Consider the following 19,977-nt stretch of genomic DNA (forward strand, 5'->3'; position numbering starts at 1 on the left):
TTAAAGCTAATAAGTTCAATAAAGTCACAGAATTGTATGAAAAATATATTTGTTGTGCACTAATAATTTAAAAACCAAACCAAGATAATTCAATTTACAGGAGCAAGGAAAATAACATACTAATGCATTCAACTACAATAACAAAAATGTAAAATCTATATGCAAAACAAAACTAAAATAAATTAGAGACGAAAATGGAAAGAGAACCCTGCTCAGGGATCATAACCATAGCTGGTAGGCCAGGCGTCCTCAGCAAACAGTCAATATGATCCTTATGATCACCCAGCTGCCGGCCACCCCACGATGACTAGAAAATGACAAACTAAACCTAAAACACATGAAAATGTAAGGAATCCAGAATCACCAGCCTTGGAAAAGATGGACAACTGGAGAATTCATAGTTGTTAATCTGAACACTTACTGGAAAGGGGAGGAATTGACAGTGTACGGACACGGGGTTAATTGTTACTTTGACAGACTCCGGACTCACTTGGCAGACAGGACGTTGGGTGTATCTGTGAGGGTTTATCTTGCTTGTTAACTGGGATCGAAGGAGCCACCTCCTGTGCGGATGCCCAGCAACTGCAGGTGTGCAGTTCCTGGCTGCGTCCTGCATGGTGGCCAGCAGGATGCATGTGTGCCTGTTCTCTGCTTCTGACCACAGAGGCAATGTGACCAAGTCTCTGCTACCTCTGTGCCTTGGCTCCCCAGCCAGGACGCACTGTGCCCTTGGACTGAGAGACCAATAAACCCTTCTCTCTCTAATTGCATTGGATTTCACAGCATCGGGAAAAGACACTAAGATAGGGATGGAGAGAGGAAGGCAATGGAATTAAGAACCCGGAAGTGCGCTCCAGTAGTTAGGTCAATGGACCTTTGACAGCCGTGTCAAGAAAATTAAATGTGGGAAAATTCTGTTTAACAGATAACCTAAACAGAAAGCCACACGCACAAAGATGAGCTGACCTACCCCACATCATATTAAAAAGCCAAACCAAACCAAAAACGCCAAAATGGGTCTGAGACCTTAAAATAAGGGTTAAACCTAACAATTCCACAAAAATAACAAGAAAAGCACAACAGTAAAACCATGTGACCGTAGTCTAGGGAGTGCCTTGTAAAATATAAATACAACACCAGCCTACGCAACTAAAGGAAACACAGATACATTGTAATTGTTTAAAACTGAAAACACCTGTATGCTGAAGGGCACATCAGGAAAGTGAAAAGAAAACCTAGGGAGCAGGTTTTCCAAACCCGGCACCAAAGGTTTCTAACTGTCATACCGCAACAACAAAAAGTAAAGGAAGCTAACTTACTGGTCGCTGGATTTGAATGGATGTTTCTCCAAAGAACACACACAAACAGCCATCAAACAGGGGAGGGGACACCCTCAACATCATTATTTTAACCACAATGACTTCCACTTCACACCCATTTAGCTTTGATAAAAACCATAGATGGGCCGGGCGTTGGTGGCGCATGCCTTTAATCCCAGCACTCGGGAGGCAGAGGCAGGCGGATCTCTGTGAGTTCAAGACCAGCCTGGTCTACAGAGTGAGTTCCAGGACAGCCTCCAAAGCTACAGAGAAACCCTGTCTCGAAAAACCAAAACAAAAAACAAAAACAAAAAAAAAAAAAAACAAAGAAAAAAGAAAACACAGACAGACAGACGGCAAAGCATTAGTGCGGAGTGGAGAATGCCATGCTAACAACGGGAACAAAACAGCACTGGCATTTGGATAATGGATTGGAAGTCTCCATAAAGGCTTCTGATATGAATCACAGATCCTCTCCTCTTTAAATAGCCCCCCCAAATGAGGGAAAGAACAATAAGTGACAAGTACTGAAATGCCACACAACATGAATAAACAAAATGTGACAGAGAACAGAATATGACTTGGACAAAATCAGGGATGAAGTGCCGAGTCACGCTACAGCATTGGTACATCACAGAAACAACACATGCTAGGTAAACGCTATGTCCCGAAGATCATGTGCCGCATGTCAAGGGCGCTGGACAGGCAGTGATCACTAATAGGTACAGGGTATTTATTCTCTGGAGCAGAGGCAAATATTCTCATGGTGGGCAGGTGTGGTGGTTGCCAGTCTGTGAATATACTAAAAGCAACTGAATTGTACTCTAGAGGTTGACGTTTGAAAAGGGTGATGTCCACAGTGACATATTTGGAAATGAAAAACAAATAGGTTGGCACATCTAATCGAATCACTCAGGAGGCTGAGGCAGGCAGATGTACAACACCTAAGTTCCAGAACAGCCCGAGCCATAGGGTTTGGGTGGAATCCTGTCCCAAACAACCAACTTTTAAGACCTGTGATACGCAGTGACTGAGTGGATTACTCGAAGAACGAGAGGCTTGAGAAATATTAAAACCTGGGTTGCCAGCTACGGTGCATGCATGGAATCCCATCGTGCCAGAAGCAGAAACAGGTGGGCCATGAGTTCAAGGGCAGCCTGAGCCACACAGTGAGACCCTGTCTCAACTCTACACTGTTTGGATAGACACATACAACACTGTCTTTAGTCATAAGTAAAATTAAAATGTGAAAGAAATCCCAGAAAAAAATACAGAAATACCCCTAAAACCAGTAAGTGCGCAATGCCTAGAAGCTAAATTTAGAAAAATTATCATTTTCATTATTTAAAATTTATTTCTGAGTGTGTTCTCTGTGTGTGGGGGGGAGTAGGAGGAGGGCTGTGTGAGCATTCGTGCAGACACCCGTATGGGAGTGCAGGAGGGCAGAGGCAGCGGGACCCTGGGTGCCCTGCTCTGTCACGCTCTGTCATCGTCGTCTACCTCCCTTCCGTCAACAGGGTCTCTCTGAACCTAGAGTTAGGCTGGTGGTTAGAGAGCCCAGCAAGCCTCGTGGCTGCTTCCCAGCAGGGCGGGGCTTACAGGCTCATGTGCAGTAATGGCTAACTTTTCACATGAATGCAGGGATTTGAACCCAGGTCCCCATGCTTCAGCTACAAGTGCTCATACTTGCGGAGCTGTCTGTCCAGACTAGCGCTATCCTTTTCAACAACTCTCCTCAAATGAGACGGTAAAGAACACCTGTATCTATAATGAAATCTAAACAATATCTATGAAGGAAATTAGTAAGTGAAAAGACTCCATATTCATGGAGCTGAAATTAAGACAGTGAGGATATCAACCCCCCCCCCGAAAGGTCTAGAAGTTTAACCCTGTATGGTTAAGAGAAAAAAAAATCTCATCAGGATATTTCCCAGACAAAGATGAGCTAATTCTACAACACACGCGGAAGGGAACGGGGATCAGAATATCAGGAAGTTTTGATGGAGAATAAAAGTAAAGGGTTATACTCTCCTGCTTATGGTTACCATAAAGCCACAGCAATGAAGACAGGTGAGGTGATTGCACAGGACAGGGAAAGCCATTGCAGAGTCTAGATCTGCAGGGAAAGCCATCGGAGAGTCCAGATCTGCAGGGAAAGCCATTGCAGAGTCCAGAACTGATCCAGCAATGTGGTCACTTACTCCAAGAGCAACGCAAACGGGAAAGGGTGATACTTTCAACAAGTGATGTTGAAACCATTTGCAGAACCAGAATTCCTTTATAAACTTTGCTCATATATCAAAATAGATCTTAGGTCACAATGTGAGATGAAAAGGTTTTAGATGGAGAGAGAACCCTTCCTGATCTGTAGTTGGGTAAAGAAAATTATAACCAAAACTAACTCATAAAGTAAAATATTGATAAGCTTGACGTCACCAGATGTAAAACTTTTGCTTTTGTCAATGACACTTTCTAGAAGACAAGCTATAGGCGCAAGAGGAAACCAGCACACGGTCCCCTAAAAATTCAACAGTAAAACGAAAAACTGAAAATGAACGAACTGTCTATTCCATCCGAGACAGCAAAACAGCAGGTGAAAAGATGTTCAACACCATCGGTCACTCAGAAATGCAAAACGAAACAGGAGTGACGGCTACGGAAGCTTCCGCGTGACAAAACAGATTCCGAGACTGAGACTTGGTGAAGCCCGCGGCAAGGCAGCCGTCACACACAGCTGGTCAAAGCGAACTCTCAAGCACTGGGGGGACAGCTCGGTGCTTCCTCCTCGATTTGAGCACATGTATGAAAGGTAAGACACAGGAGCCCCCCACCCCCTGCATATTCACTCTAGAGAAAGCTCGTGTCCACACAAACCTGCACACGAATGTTTAGCGCTACAACGGGTTTACACTAGCCCCAGCTGGAAGCAACTCCAGTTGGCATGGGTGCGGTGCAGCCATACCATGGCATACTGCTCCACAGTAACAAGGAACGGACTTTTGATAACGGTGACAACGCGATGACTCTCAAGGTGATGCTAACTGAAGGAGCTAGTCTCGAATGGCTAGGACCAATCCCATTTATACGGCATTCTCAAAAACCCATAACTACGGCGATGAACACAGCAGCGCTTATCAAGGGTCAGTTCGTGTGGGCAGCAGGCGCCATCACTGGGGATTAGCAGAAGGAAGAAGTCCCAGGTGATGCAGCTGTTCTGCATCCAGAATTTGGCACCAACTGTGCCAATCTGCGCGCGGGTTAACATTCACGAATCAAGGTCAGTTTTCTCTATCCTGTTAAAGATTACAACTGTCTCAGAAGTGAGAACACAAGGAAATCAGTATACCACAAAAACCAAACTGAAAACTGAGGAGATCAATTAAAACAGAGGCACGTGTGTGCTAAGTCTATTCAAGAAAACATCGACAGAGCTAGGAGACAGATGGGTTCTTAAGAATGACACCTGCGATAATCGCTAATGTGGAAAATGTTTTAAGAGAACATTATTTTTATCTTTAAAGCAAAATAAAAATATAGATGAAATGACTATACCCTAGGAAAATATAAATTAGCAAATTTGAACATGAGGAAGAAGTTGGAAACCAACCAACCAGCCAAGGAGTTATCCCTCCAAGGGCATCATGCACACATACTACATTCCCAGGAATGCTAAGAAGCCTTAGGCGGTGCAACGTCTGTTACTAAAGCTAACTCCCTACTTAGGCCAGGCATTCTGTGGTGTGTTTGGTTTTTGACAGGGTGTCAGGTTGGCCTTGAACCCCTGAATCTTCCTTCCTCCACCTCTTATGGGCTGGCTGGGACTACAGAGGTCTGCACCACCACATTTGGCTAGATTAGAGATTAAAAATAAAATAGCAAAGTAAAACCAAAGACACATCCTGTATCCCAGTTCTAAGTCTCTCTAGCATATCAGGCCAACTACAGTTCACAATGTATTATATTTATAACAAATCAGAATGGCTTAAAGGTTCCTAGCACACACACACACACACACACACACACACACACACAAAATGAGATGGAATACTAATTGCTCAGATTTGATCATTACACATGGAATATATGTATATGTATGTATGTATGTATGTATGTATGTATATCTGGTTATGATGCTATACTCCATAAGTCTGCACAGTGTATGGCAATGTAATTTAAAAAAAATTTAGCCCCTTACTGTAATTCGATAGAAAAGTAATATGGGGTTCAGTTCATTTAATGAGGCAATTTTATCTACACTAATTATGTTTGTCATGTGGCCTGTAACGATAGCCAACTATTTTAGCTGGTACTTAGACAAATTTCCACAGTGGTGCTAAGAAGGAAACTGGCTTTAACCTGCTACTTGGTGTCAAGTCTGTAGTCAGGTGCACCGTACCTGACTGTGACTTACAGGACTGGGACTCTCCACCCCGCCCTCAGCTCAATTCGCATCTCTTGTTTTGGTACCTCTCCCCTTGGCCCCTCCCCAGCTCTGCCTTTCAGACGGGGGCGGGGCGGGGCCTTTTGGCTCTCTGAGGGCACTCCATCTCCTCCAAGTCCAGGCAGGCATGCACTCCTTCCTACAGGCTCCTTTCTGCTATGCTGCTCAGCGAAATCAAGCTTCATCACAGTGAGAAGGACGTTCTTTCTCGCCGTCCTTATTAAGACGAAACCATTCGTTTCTGCTTTTGCCACAGGACCAACACTGGTCATAAACACAACTCGCTTTCCCAACCTTAAAAGGCAAAACCACCGCAACTCAAACACTGAAAACATTTCTGGCCACTAAAATCGACACTGGAAAGAATGGATGAGCAGATATGACAATCAGGCGGGGATGGGGGTGGTTGGCTCACAGGAGTGAAGAGAGAGGGCTGAAGGGAAAAAGAAGGCATGGCTGTGCAAACGCAAAGTCTAACAACTATTAGTAAACACATTTCAGCACAAAATGTTATCATTACCAACCTGCTATGTCACTCTCATGAATGAGTAACACTGCAACATTAGAAATACCATGAATATAATTTGCTTCAGTTATGGGTAAATGAATTCATTCATTCAACAAGTACTGTCTGGTATGTTTCACACACAAGTAGAACTCTGCCCATAATTTGCACAAATGGAAAACAATTCCATTCTTCTCATTGGATTTTGTTGTTGTTGTACAAAACATGTTGTTTATCATACTTTTATTTATCAATGTATGTATGGTAGCATGTCTCTTACTGCCATCTTAGATAGATTAACATTAACAATATTTTAATTTCTGTTACGGGTTTAGGCAAATACACAACTCCAACTTAAAAATACTCCTTGGATTCCCAAACAAGTGATTCCCGAGACTTTCCAGCTGAGAACTGCTGTATTGCCCTCCAGTCTGCTCACCTGCCCCCTGGTGATGCAGGTACGGGCTGTTTCCAGTCTCCAACTACAACCAGTAAGGATGCACGTGCCTTTTGGCACGCATTATGTACTTGTGCTGAGCTTTATACCTTATAGTAAGGCCGCTGGGCCACAGGGAACGTTATATTCAATGTCAAGAGACCGACTTTTTCAAGCGGCCAGTGAACATTTTAAGCATGGTAAATTGAACTGAAAACCAACCTTGCCGGGTGGTGGTGGCGCACGCCTTTAATCCCAGCACTCGGGAGGCAGAGGTAGGCAGATCGCTGTGAGTTCGAGGCTGGGCTGGACCGACAGCCTCGAAAACAATACAGAGAAACCCTGTCTCGTAAAAACCAAAAAAAAAAAAAAAAAAAAAAAAAAAGAAAGAAAACCAGCCTTAGGTATAGAATTCACACTGGGGTTGAAGAGTACCTAACTAACAATTATTTCCTATTGATTTTATGTACAAACAATAATGTTTTAGGTATCCTGGACTAAACATATTAACATTAATTTTGTTGTCTTTATTTTTTTAAAGCATGGCTACTGGTGCCCGTGTGTGTGTGTGTGAGTGTGTGTGTGTGAGTGTGTACATATACATGCTTTACATTGTAGGCTTACATATTTGAGATGTCTATAATAGCTTTTGAGAAGCCAAGAAAGACTCTCAAGGTAGCAGCTTCTAAAGGGAAGTTGAAAGACAGGAGGCAGCCTAGTGTGGACCGTGGACAGAAGGGCGTGTGTGATGGCCAGGAGACCCACAGCACAACACGGGCTCGGCAGAGCAAGGAAGGGATGGGAGATGCTGTTACCCACCCCCACGCACACAGTTTATTCATTTATGTGTGTGTGGGCATGGGCGTGTGCGGGTGGGCATGGGTGTCCCGTCCCACCCCAGCATGTGTGTAGAAGTCAGAGGCCGACTTGCGGGTCTTGGAGTTGGAGCTCAGGGTGCCAGCACTGGTGGTGAGCGCCTTTACCAGCTGAATCATGTCCCTGGCCCTATGGCCGGGGTTTATGCAAGGAAGCTACATGAGGAGACCTGCGTTTATTTCAGAGAAAGTCACCCTGGCTTGCACGTGTGGCGTGACTGAATCAATCCCAGGCTGGTTGGCAGCTAGTACAACAGTGTAAAAGGACATCACTGATGTTGAGAATGAGGCGATGAGCATCTTTATATAGAAGGCAGAGCAAGAAGAAGGGGAACAACGTCCCTGGGCCGAGCTTGTCTTTCCTACGGAGGAGGCCGCTCCACACCGACTGCAACAATTCATCAGGCACTTAGTGTGTCTGGAAAGCTGTTTTATATTCTATTCCTAAAGAAGGTTTTGGAGTCATGAGAACAAGCAACAAGTCTTGGCTATCTGAATCATACTCCAGAACGCATTAGGTGTATGCGCTCATCTGGCATTTCTCGTCCTCATCTCTGACAGGGTTAAGTCCCAAGGGCTAAACAGTCTACCGTGCTCACTTAACTCTAATGCTGAAGCGTCGACACCATTTTTTCCTCTCTACAAACTGAAATGTCTAAGAGAACTAAGGAGGTATTAAGTCGGATTCCTTCAGCAGTGACAGCACCGGTCTAAAACAATTTGACTTCATCATACTGAGTCCAGGCAGGGCAGTGAGTTATCAAATATTTAAGAAGAAAGCTGGAGACCTGTTCTGTCACATTCGTTTATGGTGATGTTCTACAACCTTCTATAAAGAAGATACAGGATCCAGTAAAAAGGTGAGAGGTGACTTTATTCAACAATCTACCAATATAGTCTTGACTTTCCCAATGACATAAAGCGGATTTTATTGATCTCTTAGTTTTTAAATTTGGGCAAAATGATACTTGAGATCTAGCTTCCCTACTACCCTTGGATTCTCGCCTGAAGTACTGCTGAGACCCATAAAGTTATGGTCTATACTGAGTGGGAGAAGAAAATGAGCCGGAGAGCTGAGTTTTCCACGAGAGGATCTCCTCCACCCTGCCTACTTCCATCTTCTCAGACCTTCTTGTGATTTGTACAAACTCGTCACAGTATGCCCCGGTAGGGAGCATGGTCACCGTCACTCCTCACACTGAGTGTCCTCACTACTTTCTTTTCTAGAAGGATTAACAGACATTTCCCGGGGGGTCCAGACTGTTAGACTGAATGGAAGGAACGGAAATCACCCTCAGCACATCCTTATTCCTCTCTGCTCTTAACTCGTGACTCATGTTACCCAACCTCGGGATAGCATACAGTAGCAATCAGACACAAGTACACCTTCCCGCCCCACGGCATGCACCCAGCACAAACCGCCAGCACGCCCCTCTCCACCCTCCCCTTACCCCTCACTCCCTATTTGTCTATAAGGAAATACCCTTCTGTCTATCAACAGGACAACACCACCCCCACCCCTCCCACCCCCCGTGTCTGAGACGCTCCAGGCATCCCAGGCTCTGTGGATCCTAGGTCTTTCACATACTGCTCCCACATAAGACTCTCTGACTAAGACTCTCATGGTCCCCTAACACTTAGGTCTTACAAATGTGCCCCTAGGAAAGACATCTGTCCCTAATTATTCCCATTATTTACTATCCCCAAGCGTGCTGGTTTCTGCCAGAGAGCTTGCCACAATCCAGTGACCAGACCGTAAGCACCATGAGGTAGCTAGCACCCACCAGTGCCCGAGACAAGTATTCAACACATTCTTGCAAGATGCCAGGAGGAGTAAAGATAACAGGTTAGGCTCAACACTGATCGATTTCTGTATGACTCCAAGTCAATCCTCAGAACTTCAATTTTCTTCTTGATTAAAAAACAGGTAAGACGCACTGAAACTATCAATGAATAATGTCCCAAGAACAGGACTTGTAACGGTAAATGCTGGAAGCTTAATATAGTAAATGTCAGTTTCCTTCTCTCTCTTCTTAAGGGTTAGATGGTGAGACCTCACTAAGCTAATTTAGCCCATACACGCACGCGCGCGCGCACGCACACACACACACACACACACACACACACACACACACACACACACACAACAGCACTAAGTCGTGTACATCTGTCAACTTCTCTCAAAAAAAGAGGAGGAAGTCAGACTGAAGGGAGAAAAAGAGCAGAGAAGGGACCTTAGAAGTTAGAGAGATCGACTTAACTTCATTTATTCATAAAGACTTGGAGCAAGAACATATTCATGCTCATTTTACAATTTCAATGTCAAAGCACTTGCTGTTTGCATAAATGTACACAGATCTCATCTGGATCCACCCCCATCTAACTTTCATTCTTTAGTTAATATTGTTGACAATATGTTTTAAGAAAAACCACCAACTAAGACCAGAAATAGAAATCCCCTTTACTTCTCTGTAAGCCTTAAACTTTCTATTCTTGCAGAAGAAGGAAAAGGAGGAGGAGGAGGAGGAGGAGGAGGAGGAGGAGGAAGAGGAGGAGGAGGAGGAAGAGGAGGAGGAGAAGAAGAAGAAGAAGAAGAAGAAGAAGAAGAAGAAGAAGAAGAAGAAGATGATGATGATGATGATGATGATGATGATGATTGTCGTGGTCACCTTGGCTCAGGCCTGGGAGCTCACATTTGTACTCTCGGCACTGGGGAGTCTGCAGCAGGAGGATTGCTGTGAGTTTGAGGCCAGCCTGGGCTACAGATCCAGACCCTGGCTTTAAAACATTTAGGCTTTAACATTCTCTTCTAACTGTCGGGTCACTTTCAGCTTCCTATCTCTTTTAGGTTTTCTGCAGTGGAGACTATACTTTCCAGGAACCTTCTAAACCATTTCCTACGCATCACTCAAATCTCTTCTAAGCTCTTCCTGGAATGGAGACATCTATCCCTCTGAGCGCTGTGATTCGGTGCAACCACCTAGAATTGTGTGGAATGCGGTGCCCGTCTTCCAGTCTCTCTAGGACACAGACAGAATTTCGATTCCGAACTCAAGGAAGGTTTATATTAAGCAATTAATTCAGTTTTATTCAACATATTTTATGTAATCAAGCTTGACTTCTCAGAAGTAATTGGTATCAGCTTACATTCTCTCCCCCTTCTGTTCCAGTTATTTCTACCACTTTTCTAAAATTGGAACTTCTAGTCTACCCTTAAACTGGAAATGTTTTTTAGCACTGCTGAATGTTCCATGGGAAAGAAGATTCATCCATGAAATATAAAATAAAGACTAAGGAGGATACTATACCCTTCCACAACATCTAGGACAGCAGGTGCACAGTCAAGACACTTGGCCACAACCAGGTGACAGTTCAAACACGAATGTCATCACAGGTCAGTCAGTTACACATCAGGAGGAGTTTTTTACTGACACGGAATGCTTCAGCGGGAAGTTAACAAAAGCCAATGACCCGAGACTCTTGGAGGCGATTTAGAAAGCCACAGACAAGCAAAACAAGTGTCCCGAATGACATGCAAAGGCTTCCTCTAGGGCAGTGCTCATCAAATGATGCAGCAGGCCCAAAGAGTTCGGTCCAGTGAGCCAGGAAAGGAAAGGTAGAAAAGCAGGAAGACAGCATGCTGACAGACGGTATGCCCCAGAGTATCGCCAACCTACGGGCGCCGTCTGAAGAGCTTTCTCTTCCCAGATGTATCTAGGAAGCAGTGTGAATTTATTCTAAGGGTCGCCTTGAGTGGCAGGGGGCGAACACTGATCTCCACGGCAGACAGAAAGGGGAAGGAGACTTTCAGAGCCTCTCAAGAGGAGAAGCGGAGCCGTGGGCCTAGGGTCAGCCCAGGTAAGCTCTGGGATTCCGCACGAATGCTGTGACTCCCTCAACCTTCTAAACAAGGCAGCTGTCAATCTTTATTTTCCCCTCATCTCCCTCACACTCAAAGCTAGAGTGTGAACAACTAGAAGGTAACTATCGGTCCTGGACTACTACTTCAGAAAACACTAACCGTAGATTGTCACATAAATCAAAATTCATTGCACGCTTTTACACAATCTAAAGTTCAAATAAGACCTGACCTGGGCATCGAGAAACATACCCTGCCACTATGATAGCCATAGCTCACTAAAAAATAAAGGGTCATGTAAAGAATATAAACACCAAGTAAGGATTTTTAAAGCTCTATGAGCTGGGCAGTGGTGGCACACACCTTCAATCCCAGAACTTGGGAGGCAGAGGCAGACAGATCTCTGGGAGTTCAAGGCCAGCCTGGTCTATAACAAAGCTACACAGGAAAACCCTGTCTTGAAAAATCAAAATAAAAAAAAAACAACTATATGAAATGTTTTAAAAGTTTGTATTTTAGCTAGCAGCCAAGAGTAACCTAAAAAGCCAACCCACCCACCCAGCAAGCAAGCAAACAAGTGTTGGAATTCCCTAAACATAGGCTCGAAAACCTTTCTTTACCTGGCCCATATGTCAAGGTATTCAGAATAGCCACTAGCTTTAACTGAACTAATATTATGTATTCATTCCTTTACTTACGGAAACATTCGTGTGTGCAGGACCTGTGCGTGACTGAGGACGGGCGCCACGGCGTATGCTCCTGGAGGCCAGAGGACAGCTCCGTGATGATGGTTCTCTCTCCTTCCACCTTATGTGGGCTCCAGGGTTTCAACTCAAGCCACCAGCTTTGTAGCAAACACCTTTCACCTATGGAGCTATCGCAATGGTGTGTGTGTGTGTGTGTGTGTGTGTGTGTGTGTGTGTGTGTGTGTGTGTGCGCACACGTAGGTATATGTGGAGGTCAGAGGTCAGAGGACAACCTCAGGTGTCCCTCCTCAGGGATTGCCCATCTGTCCCAGACAAGGCTCTCTCACGGGTTGCTAGCTAATGAGCCCCAGGGAATCTATCCGGCTGTCTCTGCCTTCCCAAGTGTGTGACACCCTGCCCAACTTTTTACATGGGTTCTCGGGATGAAATTCAGGTCTTCAAGCACTTTATGGAGGCATCTCCTAAAATAATTTTTAAAAAATATTTAAATGTACTCTCTCAGAATATATCCACTATTCATCACAACTACTAAATAGTCCACTTACCCAAACGCCACTATTCCAAGGTGAGTGCATATGTTACCTGTCACTATGGTGTGTTGTTTTTGTCATTACTAGAAACCCAAACCCGGGTGAAGAGACAGGCAGGCAGGCAGGCAGGCAGGCAGACAGACAGACAGACAGACAGACACACACACACACACACACACACACACACACACGCATGCAGCTGTGTGCACAGAGAATGCCTCTAGCTCCGCAGCAAAGGGTCCCTTTTCGCTCTGCCAACAGAGTTCAATGTTTGGCCGATCTCCCTGCCTCCTATTTTCTTGTCATTTGAAACTCGAGTGACTGGAGACCTTAATCACTGGCTAGTTTTATAAACACGATCCCACCATGCTGGAAAAAGGAGTCTGGGTCTCTACCTTTGGTCCCTCCCCCACTGAATACAAACACCCAAAAGATAACCGTTTGTAAAGTCCCTACCAGGAGGCCACTTTGTGTATCGGTATCAAAGAATACACCAAGGCCAACACTGCTTCACAGCTTCTTTACCTTCCTAAAGGCAAAAGATTTTTAGTTCGAACACTGACGGTGTGGGTTTTATTGAAGCCTTCACTTGCCTACCTAGTCTGATCAGACGTCACGTAAATTCAGTTCTGATTACAGCGCAGGGCACACACAACTGGACATTCCTAATCACCCTAGATGAAAGAATCTGCTCGCTTTCCTTTCTGCTGGGTCGTAATACCAAACCTAGATAGAGCAGAACTACACTCACCTCCAGGCTGGGAGAGACAACATAATAGCCTATTGATCGTTTGTGTAAGACCCGAACCCACAAGTCATCAGCCAAGCGGGGATGGAACTAACACACACAAGTCATGCCCTGGGTTTCCTGGTCCCACACAAACACATCACTGACAGTTTACCACACCACATGTGGATGAACCCATCCTCCTGCCCAGAAAACAAAAATAAAAACTAAACATAGAAACTACACTTCTCAGGTAAGGGAGCTACACACCCCGAATTATACTGAAAAGATAACCGTTTCTTGCCTGGCAGTGAACGGCAATTTAGTCCATTACATTTCCCATGTAATATGAATTCTCAGGCTTTGGAAGTTAGAATCATATTCAATTCCACAGACAAACGCTTTCAAAAGAGATGCTGCCATATGCCGGGGAATTACATGTTGACAGAAGCCAACACCACTATACTCCTGAGTCAGTATTTGTGGCAAATGACTAGGACTTTTTATAAGTAAAATTTATCAAAAAAAAAAAAAGGTAGCTTCGAACTGTTCTGGTTTTTTTTTCTGGAGAAATCAAAGCAATACTCCAAAATGGAACTATTAAGGAGATATTAATCATGTTCTCTGCAATACCCATCCAAGGAGTTAACTAATGAGAACTAAGAATGGCGAAGCAGGACCTTAGTTCTCGCTCGTACAGAACACACTCCTGGTACACACATCATCAGCCTTCTGCTACCTTTCAAGAAGTGTGCCTAACCAGACCACGCACTGGAAGAGGGCAACAGTGACCACAGTAGCGGGAGGAGAGCAGGGATGAAATGACAAGCGAGCTGAGAGTCAGGGCGGACTTGTCCGCCCCGATAGGGCAACACTGAGGTGGGGCTGGAAACTATTTTCTGGCCTCCTCTGGCTTGCAGCTACTGGGGCACAACAAGATCCTACACGCCCGGGACCCACGGAGCCCGGGGCACCGAGGTGGAGGGGTGGGAAGGAAGCGAGCGAGTGGGGACCCAGAGAGATGGGCGCGACGAGAAGAGATGAACTTCCTGCCTCGGGGAGGGAGGATCTGGGGGTGGTGGTGGTGGCAGGACCGTCCCGGAGGCGACCTCCCCTTCTCCCCTTCGTGCCATCCCGGTCCCCTCTCTGTGCACCCGGCGGAGGAGAGAGCGGCCGGGGCCCTGGCGCCGCGCGCGGGGCTGCCAAGTCCGGCCGGCTCGCCCGCTCGCCCGCTGCCGCTCTGCAGGGTCCCCCGGCCAGGACGTGGGCCACCTCCCTGCCGTGCCCCGAGGGCTCGGCGTGGGCGAGCGGACCCGGAGCATCCCCGAGGGCGGGCGGACGCACCGGACGACCCTGCTCGCACACCCCGCGTGGGTCTTTGTCCCGCCGCCGGCAGCGGCTGCGAGCCGAGCCGAGCCGAGCCGAGGGGGCGCTCCCGGGGTCGCCTAGGCACGGCCCGTCCTGGAGTCCCCCCACCCGGAGGGGGAGAGGGGAGGGCCCCATCGGGGTCGCCCCAGCTTTGTGCGGTCATCGGGGCGCGGGGAGGGCGGACACTTACCGTACACCCCGGCGAGGAAGAGCAGGAGCCACGCCGACCCCCGCCGCCGAGACTCTTTTGTGCTCCAGCGACGGGCCATACCCACGGCAGATGGAGGGAGCGAGGAGCTGGAGGAGGAGGGAGGGGGAGGAGGAGGAGGAGGAGCTGGGGCCAGACGCCGCCGCCGCCGAGCCCCTGGCTGCTCCCTGCGCGCTCCGCGGCGGCGGAGGGGGAGGGGCGGGGCCGCCCGCTCGCCCGCTCGCCCGCGCGCGCTCCCTCCCTCCTTCCTCCTTCCCTCCCTCCCTCCCTCCTTCCCGCCGGCCCGGCCTCGGCCGCGAGCCCCAAGCGGGGCGGCCCTTTCCCCCGGGGTTGGGGGAGCCCCAGGGGCGCGCCGTGTGCGCGCGCGCCGACCGGGGTTGGGGGGAGTGGTGGCTGCCGGCGACTGCGGGGCTCGGCTCCCGGCGGTGGGGGGCCGGGGGGACCCCGGCGCCGCACTCACGCACGCACGCACGCACCAGCCGGAGTGCGAGCCAGCCAGCCAGCCAGCCAGCCAGCCGGCCGCCGCGCTCATCCGTGCGCTCGGCAATCCCCTGGCCCGCCTGCCTGGGTGCCCCCGCCCCGCGCGCTCTCCGCTGGCCTCGGCCCCGGGCTCGCGCCGGCTTCTCCAATCCCCCCCCCCCCTCCCCGCACCGCCGGGAGCCCGAGCAGCGAGGCAGCGCCAATCGATGGGCGAGCGCACGAACCCCGGCCGCTCCGGAGCCCCCGGGGGTGGGGAGTGGAGGGCTCGGGGTGGTCTCTGGCGAAGCTCTGTCGTCCCGGACTTTGGGATCGGGCCCCACCCCGTCCGGGCAGGTCCTCCAGGCCGATCGTAGCCACCCGCGGAGGGAGGGTGGCGGGCGGTCGCCGGCGGTGAACTTGGAAGTTCCTTGCTGTGACCCCACCCCACCCCAGCCCACCCACCCCAGACTGTGCCAGCTGCACTTGGAACTTGCCCTGGAGCAAGCGGGTGGGTCCGCGTGGACAGCCCGATCCTGTACCCTAGCACAGGCTCTGGGGATGTGACCTGCTAGGCTGCAGGGTCCTGCGCCCCTAAGCCGCCAGAGAAGCCGCGCGGGGGGACGCCCTTTGGACGCTGGCGCGGTGGGGTGGCTGGGGTGCACCTGGGGTCGCAGGTGGAAAGACGGATGGGTCCTCCCAAGCCCCTTCCCACTTCCTAGCAAGGGTGACCCGTGGCGCTTCTCTCTGTGTGCGGTGGCCCTGGCACACCAGACCCTCCACCGTCGGAAGCGTCTGTCTGCACTGTCTTAATTGGAGCCTTGCCCTTGACAGGCACCGTCCTCTCTTCGCTGGAAGATCCGCATGGCATTGTACTGTCCTGTTGGCACGGGTTAGAAGAGATAACATATTATCCGCGTTTTAGATAAGTTAAGGAGACTTGAAGAAGTTAAAATATCCTGAACGAGGTTATCAAGTAAATCGCCAACAAACTTTTTGTTTCCCGGTTCCAAAGTCAACACTCTGCCCACAGTAGCAGGAAAATCCAGCAAAACGCTTAGAGCCTGCCGGTTGTTGTTAAATTTTAATATATGCCTTGGGGGAGTACATTAGACTTTTTCCTGTATCTCTTGTTGACTTGACCTTTTAATAACCACCACCACCCGGAAATGGTATTACAGAAGATGAAAAACTCTATTGACAGGTATTACAGAAGTTTACGAATCTTTTACAAAGTGACAACAAACACAATTCCTGAGCTCTTTGGTGAGAAGGCAGCAGTTTTGGTGTTCTTGATTCCTACAGTCTGCAGATGTTTCCTTGTTTTATGATACTGCACTCTGCTCGCTTGCCTTTTCAGAGCTCTTTCTGTTAATCGAGTTGCCACAGCAGCTGTGTTTGGGTCAGGCCACAAGCAAAATGAAAAAGTAAACTGGATTGGGTCCCTCCCCCGCCCCATACTTTGAGTACCACTCAAAGAACTCTGTCCCAAGAGAAGTCACGTGGTGCCCACATAGGAGGCAGCTATCCTTTAATCGGCAATCCTCCACCTGTACTTAATACTGAGCTTTCTCCTAGACTTGTCAAATGAGCAAGTGTCTTGTTACCCAAGCCCCTTTAACGTTCTTAAATTTTAATGAGGACTCCAAAGAGCATCTATTTAGAAATTAAAATGAAATCTTTAACCATCTTTAATTCTTTTAAAATAAAACATTCAAATCTATATTAACATCCTCAAAACAAATAGAAAAGTGTCATCGTTTCTATCTCTGCAGACCTCCTTTGTGTCTGGAAACATCTGGATTCTCATATCTGCCTCTGCAGCCAATCTGTTGCAATCTGTTGTTTTGGTTGACGTCTAGTAAGAAAGTCAGACAGAGAACTGCAAGTTGACAAAGCAAGGATCTCATATACTTCCTTGAAACACTTCCCACCACCATATACAGCCTGTGCATCTCCAACCTCTGGGGTGAACCAAAGCACTGAGCACTGAAACTCAGAAACTCAAAAGCAAACACATAACAACAAAACTCCTAAGGATTTGAGGTTCCAAATATTTCTGATGGAAGAACCCACAGCTTTTGAAACTTTAACAGCTATCGCTCTAGCTGTCTGTCTTAGAGGATTCAAAGACAAGGACCCGAAAGGATACTCACGAGGGAACATTTTTCCTTATCAGAATAATTTTACTAGAATCTTGGGTGTTGTTAAGCAACATGTCATAGAGTAGGTGCTTTATCAGGTACAGGCACAACCTTTTATGTTGCCTAGCCTACCTTCCTCGCTCTCTAGGTTATACTGGTCATATGAAGAAGCACTTTGAGATCCATTAGAACACTGGCTATGAAGAGGTTTGTTTTAGTAACCGTTCCATCGAGTGGAGTACTTATTATGCTTGGATGGTTCAGATTTGCATCTGATAAAGTATAAATCATGCCCCAAGGAAACATTTCTCTTCTTCTTTTCTTTTTCTTCTTCTTCTTCTTCTTCTTCTTCTTCTTCTTCTTCTTCTTCTTCTTCTTCTTCTTCTTTCTTTCTTCTTTCTTCTCTTCTTCCTCTTTTTCTTCTTCTTTCCTCCTCCTCCTCGATCTCCTCCTCCCCCTCCTCTTCCTCTTCCTCCTTCTTTGTCCTTATATCCATAAATATGCTTTGAGTAACCTGGTAAGCTTTCTGAGACAGTTCCAAGTTTTTGTGTTGGTGTGCTTTTCATAGGGAGATTATTTCCATGGGATCTTAAAGAACTCTGTCAACCAGTAGAGTTTAAGGAAATGTTGTTAAAGCAGTTATGAGTTGCTTTTTAATACTTTCCCCAGTGAGTCTCACACTTCTCAAGAATAAAAGTGGTTATATACATGGATGTCTTTTGGATATCGCCTTAGAGTATTTTGGAAAAGGCTACGATCTTCCACACCGTGGGACTATGCCCTTACATAATCCAAATTCTTTCATTTTAAAGATCTTTCTCCTTTGGTTATCATCACCTATGGTTTAATTTTTACTCTAGTGAATAAAAAAACCACTGTAAACTGTGTTCTATTTGATGGCATTTGAGGATCTCTTTAAAGCTGAGGTTCCTCTGGGAATTTAAAACTAGGACTCTGAGCATCATCTTTGCTTAGGAAGAAAACTGATGAGAGTGTATTTTCTTCTTGGCACACTTCCAAACAAAGACAAATCACTGCATTAGTATTTTTCAAATGAGAAACAAAGTTGGGTAATACATATAAATACAAGGAAAAATTGATGGGGTCTGTCCTTCTGCATATATGTTTATCTTACAAGTTGATGAATAAAACACTGTTGGGCAATAAGGCAGGAAGATAGGTGGGACTAGGAGAGAGAAGGATTCTGGGAAAGGTGGGCAGAGAAAGCCCACCAGACACAGTTGCCATGTAAGGACGGGTAAAAAAGGATGCACCAGGCATTCTCCAGTAAGATAAGACCACATAGAACTACACAGATTAACAGAAATGGGTTAATAATTAAGACACAGATAGCCAGTAAGAAGCCCTAGTCATCAGCCAACACTTTTATAATTAATATAGCATCCGTGTGCCTGTTTATTTGTGAACCAAATGGCTGTGGGAAGCTCCAGCAACAAAAATATTAAAGGTGGCAATTAAATAAATTAGAACTCTTCCTAAGGAAATTGTCATATTGGAGTTGAATAACACAGGGTTGCAACTGAGAGCTATCAGTCTAGGCAATTTGAGTAGTAGTTCCCCAGCACATTCACTGAGGTTATTTACTATGTTCTGTGCTCCAATGGCCTACCGTTGTACCTATTAGTCAAAGCATACTTCTGGTTCTACATTGCATAGCCCAAATCCTAGCACATTTAGTTTTGCCCTTATAACTTTTAACTTCTTCATTGTCAAGCCAGACCACTGCACCTGTAGACATTTAAAATCATTGCCTCCATCAAGAATAATAAAGGAAAACAGCAAGGCTATACACACTGGTAGAAACACTCCCAAGCTTTTGTTGTTGAAAAAAGTTTCTAAACACATGTCTTTGCCTTCACATTTAAAGTCTTCTCATGACTGACTGAGGATATGAACCAGAAGTTCTTATTGGATGGGAGTTCCATCCCAAGTTTCCATGAGCCCAGGAGCAGTGACCCTGAAGACTGTGATGTCAAATGAATGATTCTTTATGGGGACATGTTGCTAATTTCAGGCACATATAACTTTTTTGTATTCTGCCCAAATCAAATAGAATTTGAAGTTGCCAGTGTATTTAACAAATGCAGTATGCTGTGGCAGATAAAAGCCAAGATCTGACGAGCTTTACAAGGCTGATTTGATCTAGGTGGTTAGCCTTGACGAATCATAAATGCTTGTATCTCATAGTCTCCCTGTTAAAATGGAATCTGACCTCTTCCGTTGCATGCCATCAGAGAAATAATACATGCATGCGAACCCACGGCATGGTTTTCATTTAGCCTTCAAATAATTCTCTCATGTCAATAATATTATCCTCAAAGTTCAAATGAATGAGCAGGCAGAAAGGTTCAGTAGTTTGTTGAGATCACACAGATGGTAAA

General features: G+C 46.6%; 1 protein-coding gene across 2 annotated transcripts in view; it reads right to left on the reverse strand.

The window, feature by feature from the left end:
- Lrp12 (LDL receptor related protein 12) overlaps positions 1 to 15,510 on the reverse strand; it is a 62,474-nt gene extending 46,964 nt beyond the window's left edge. Inside the window, exons 1-2 of one of the 2 annotated variants that reach the window (XM_040730415.1) lie at positions 15,452 to 15,510; positions 14,958 to 15,064 (exon numbers count right to left, since the gene is read on the reverse strand). In XM_040730415.1, coding sequence (XP_040586349.1) covers positions 14,958 to 15,064; positions 15,452 to 15,507 — 163 coding nt within the window. In that variant the 5' untranslated portion in view covers positions 15,508 to 15,510. The remainder of the gene's footprint in view (positions 1 to 14,957; positions 15,065 to 15,451) is intronic. The other variant, XM_021228719.2, reaches the window with a different exon arrangement.
- Positions 15,511 to 19,977: the final 4,467 nt, after the last annotated feature.

Source organism: Mesocricetus auratus, unplaced genomic scaffold (genome assembly GCF_017639785.1).
Source record: "Mesocricetus auratus isolate SY011 unplaced genomic scaffold, BCM_Maur_2.0 Super-Scaffold_100023, whole genome shotgun sequence".
Lineage (NCBI taxonomy): Eukaryota > Metazoa > Chordata > Mammalia > Rodentia > Cricetidae > Mesocricetus > Mesocricetus auratus.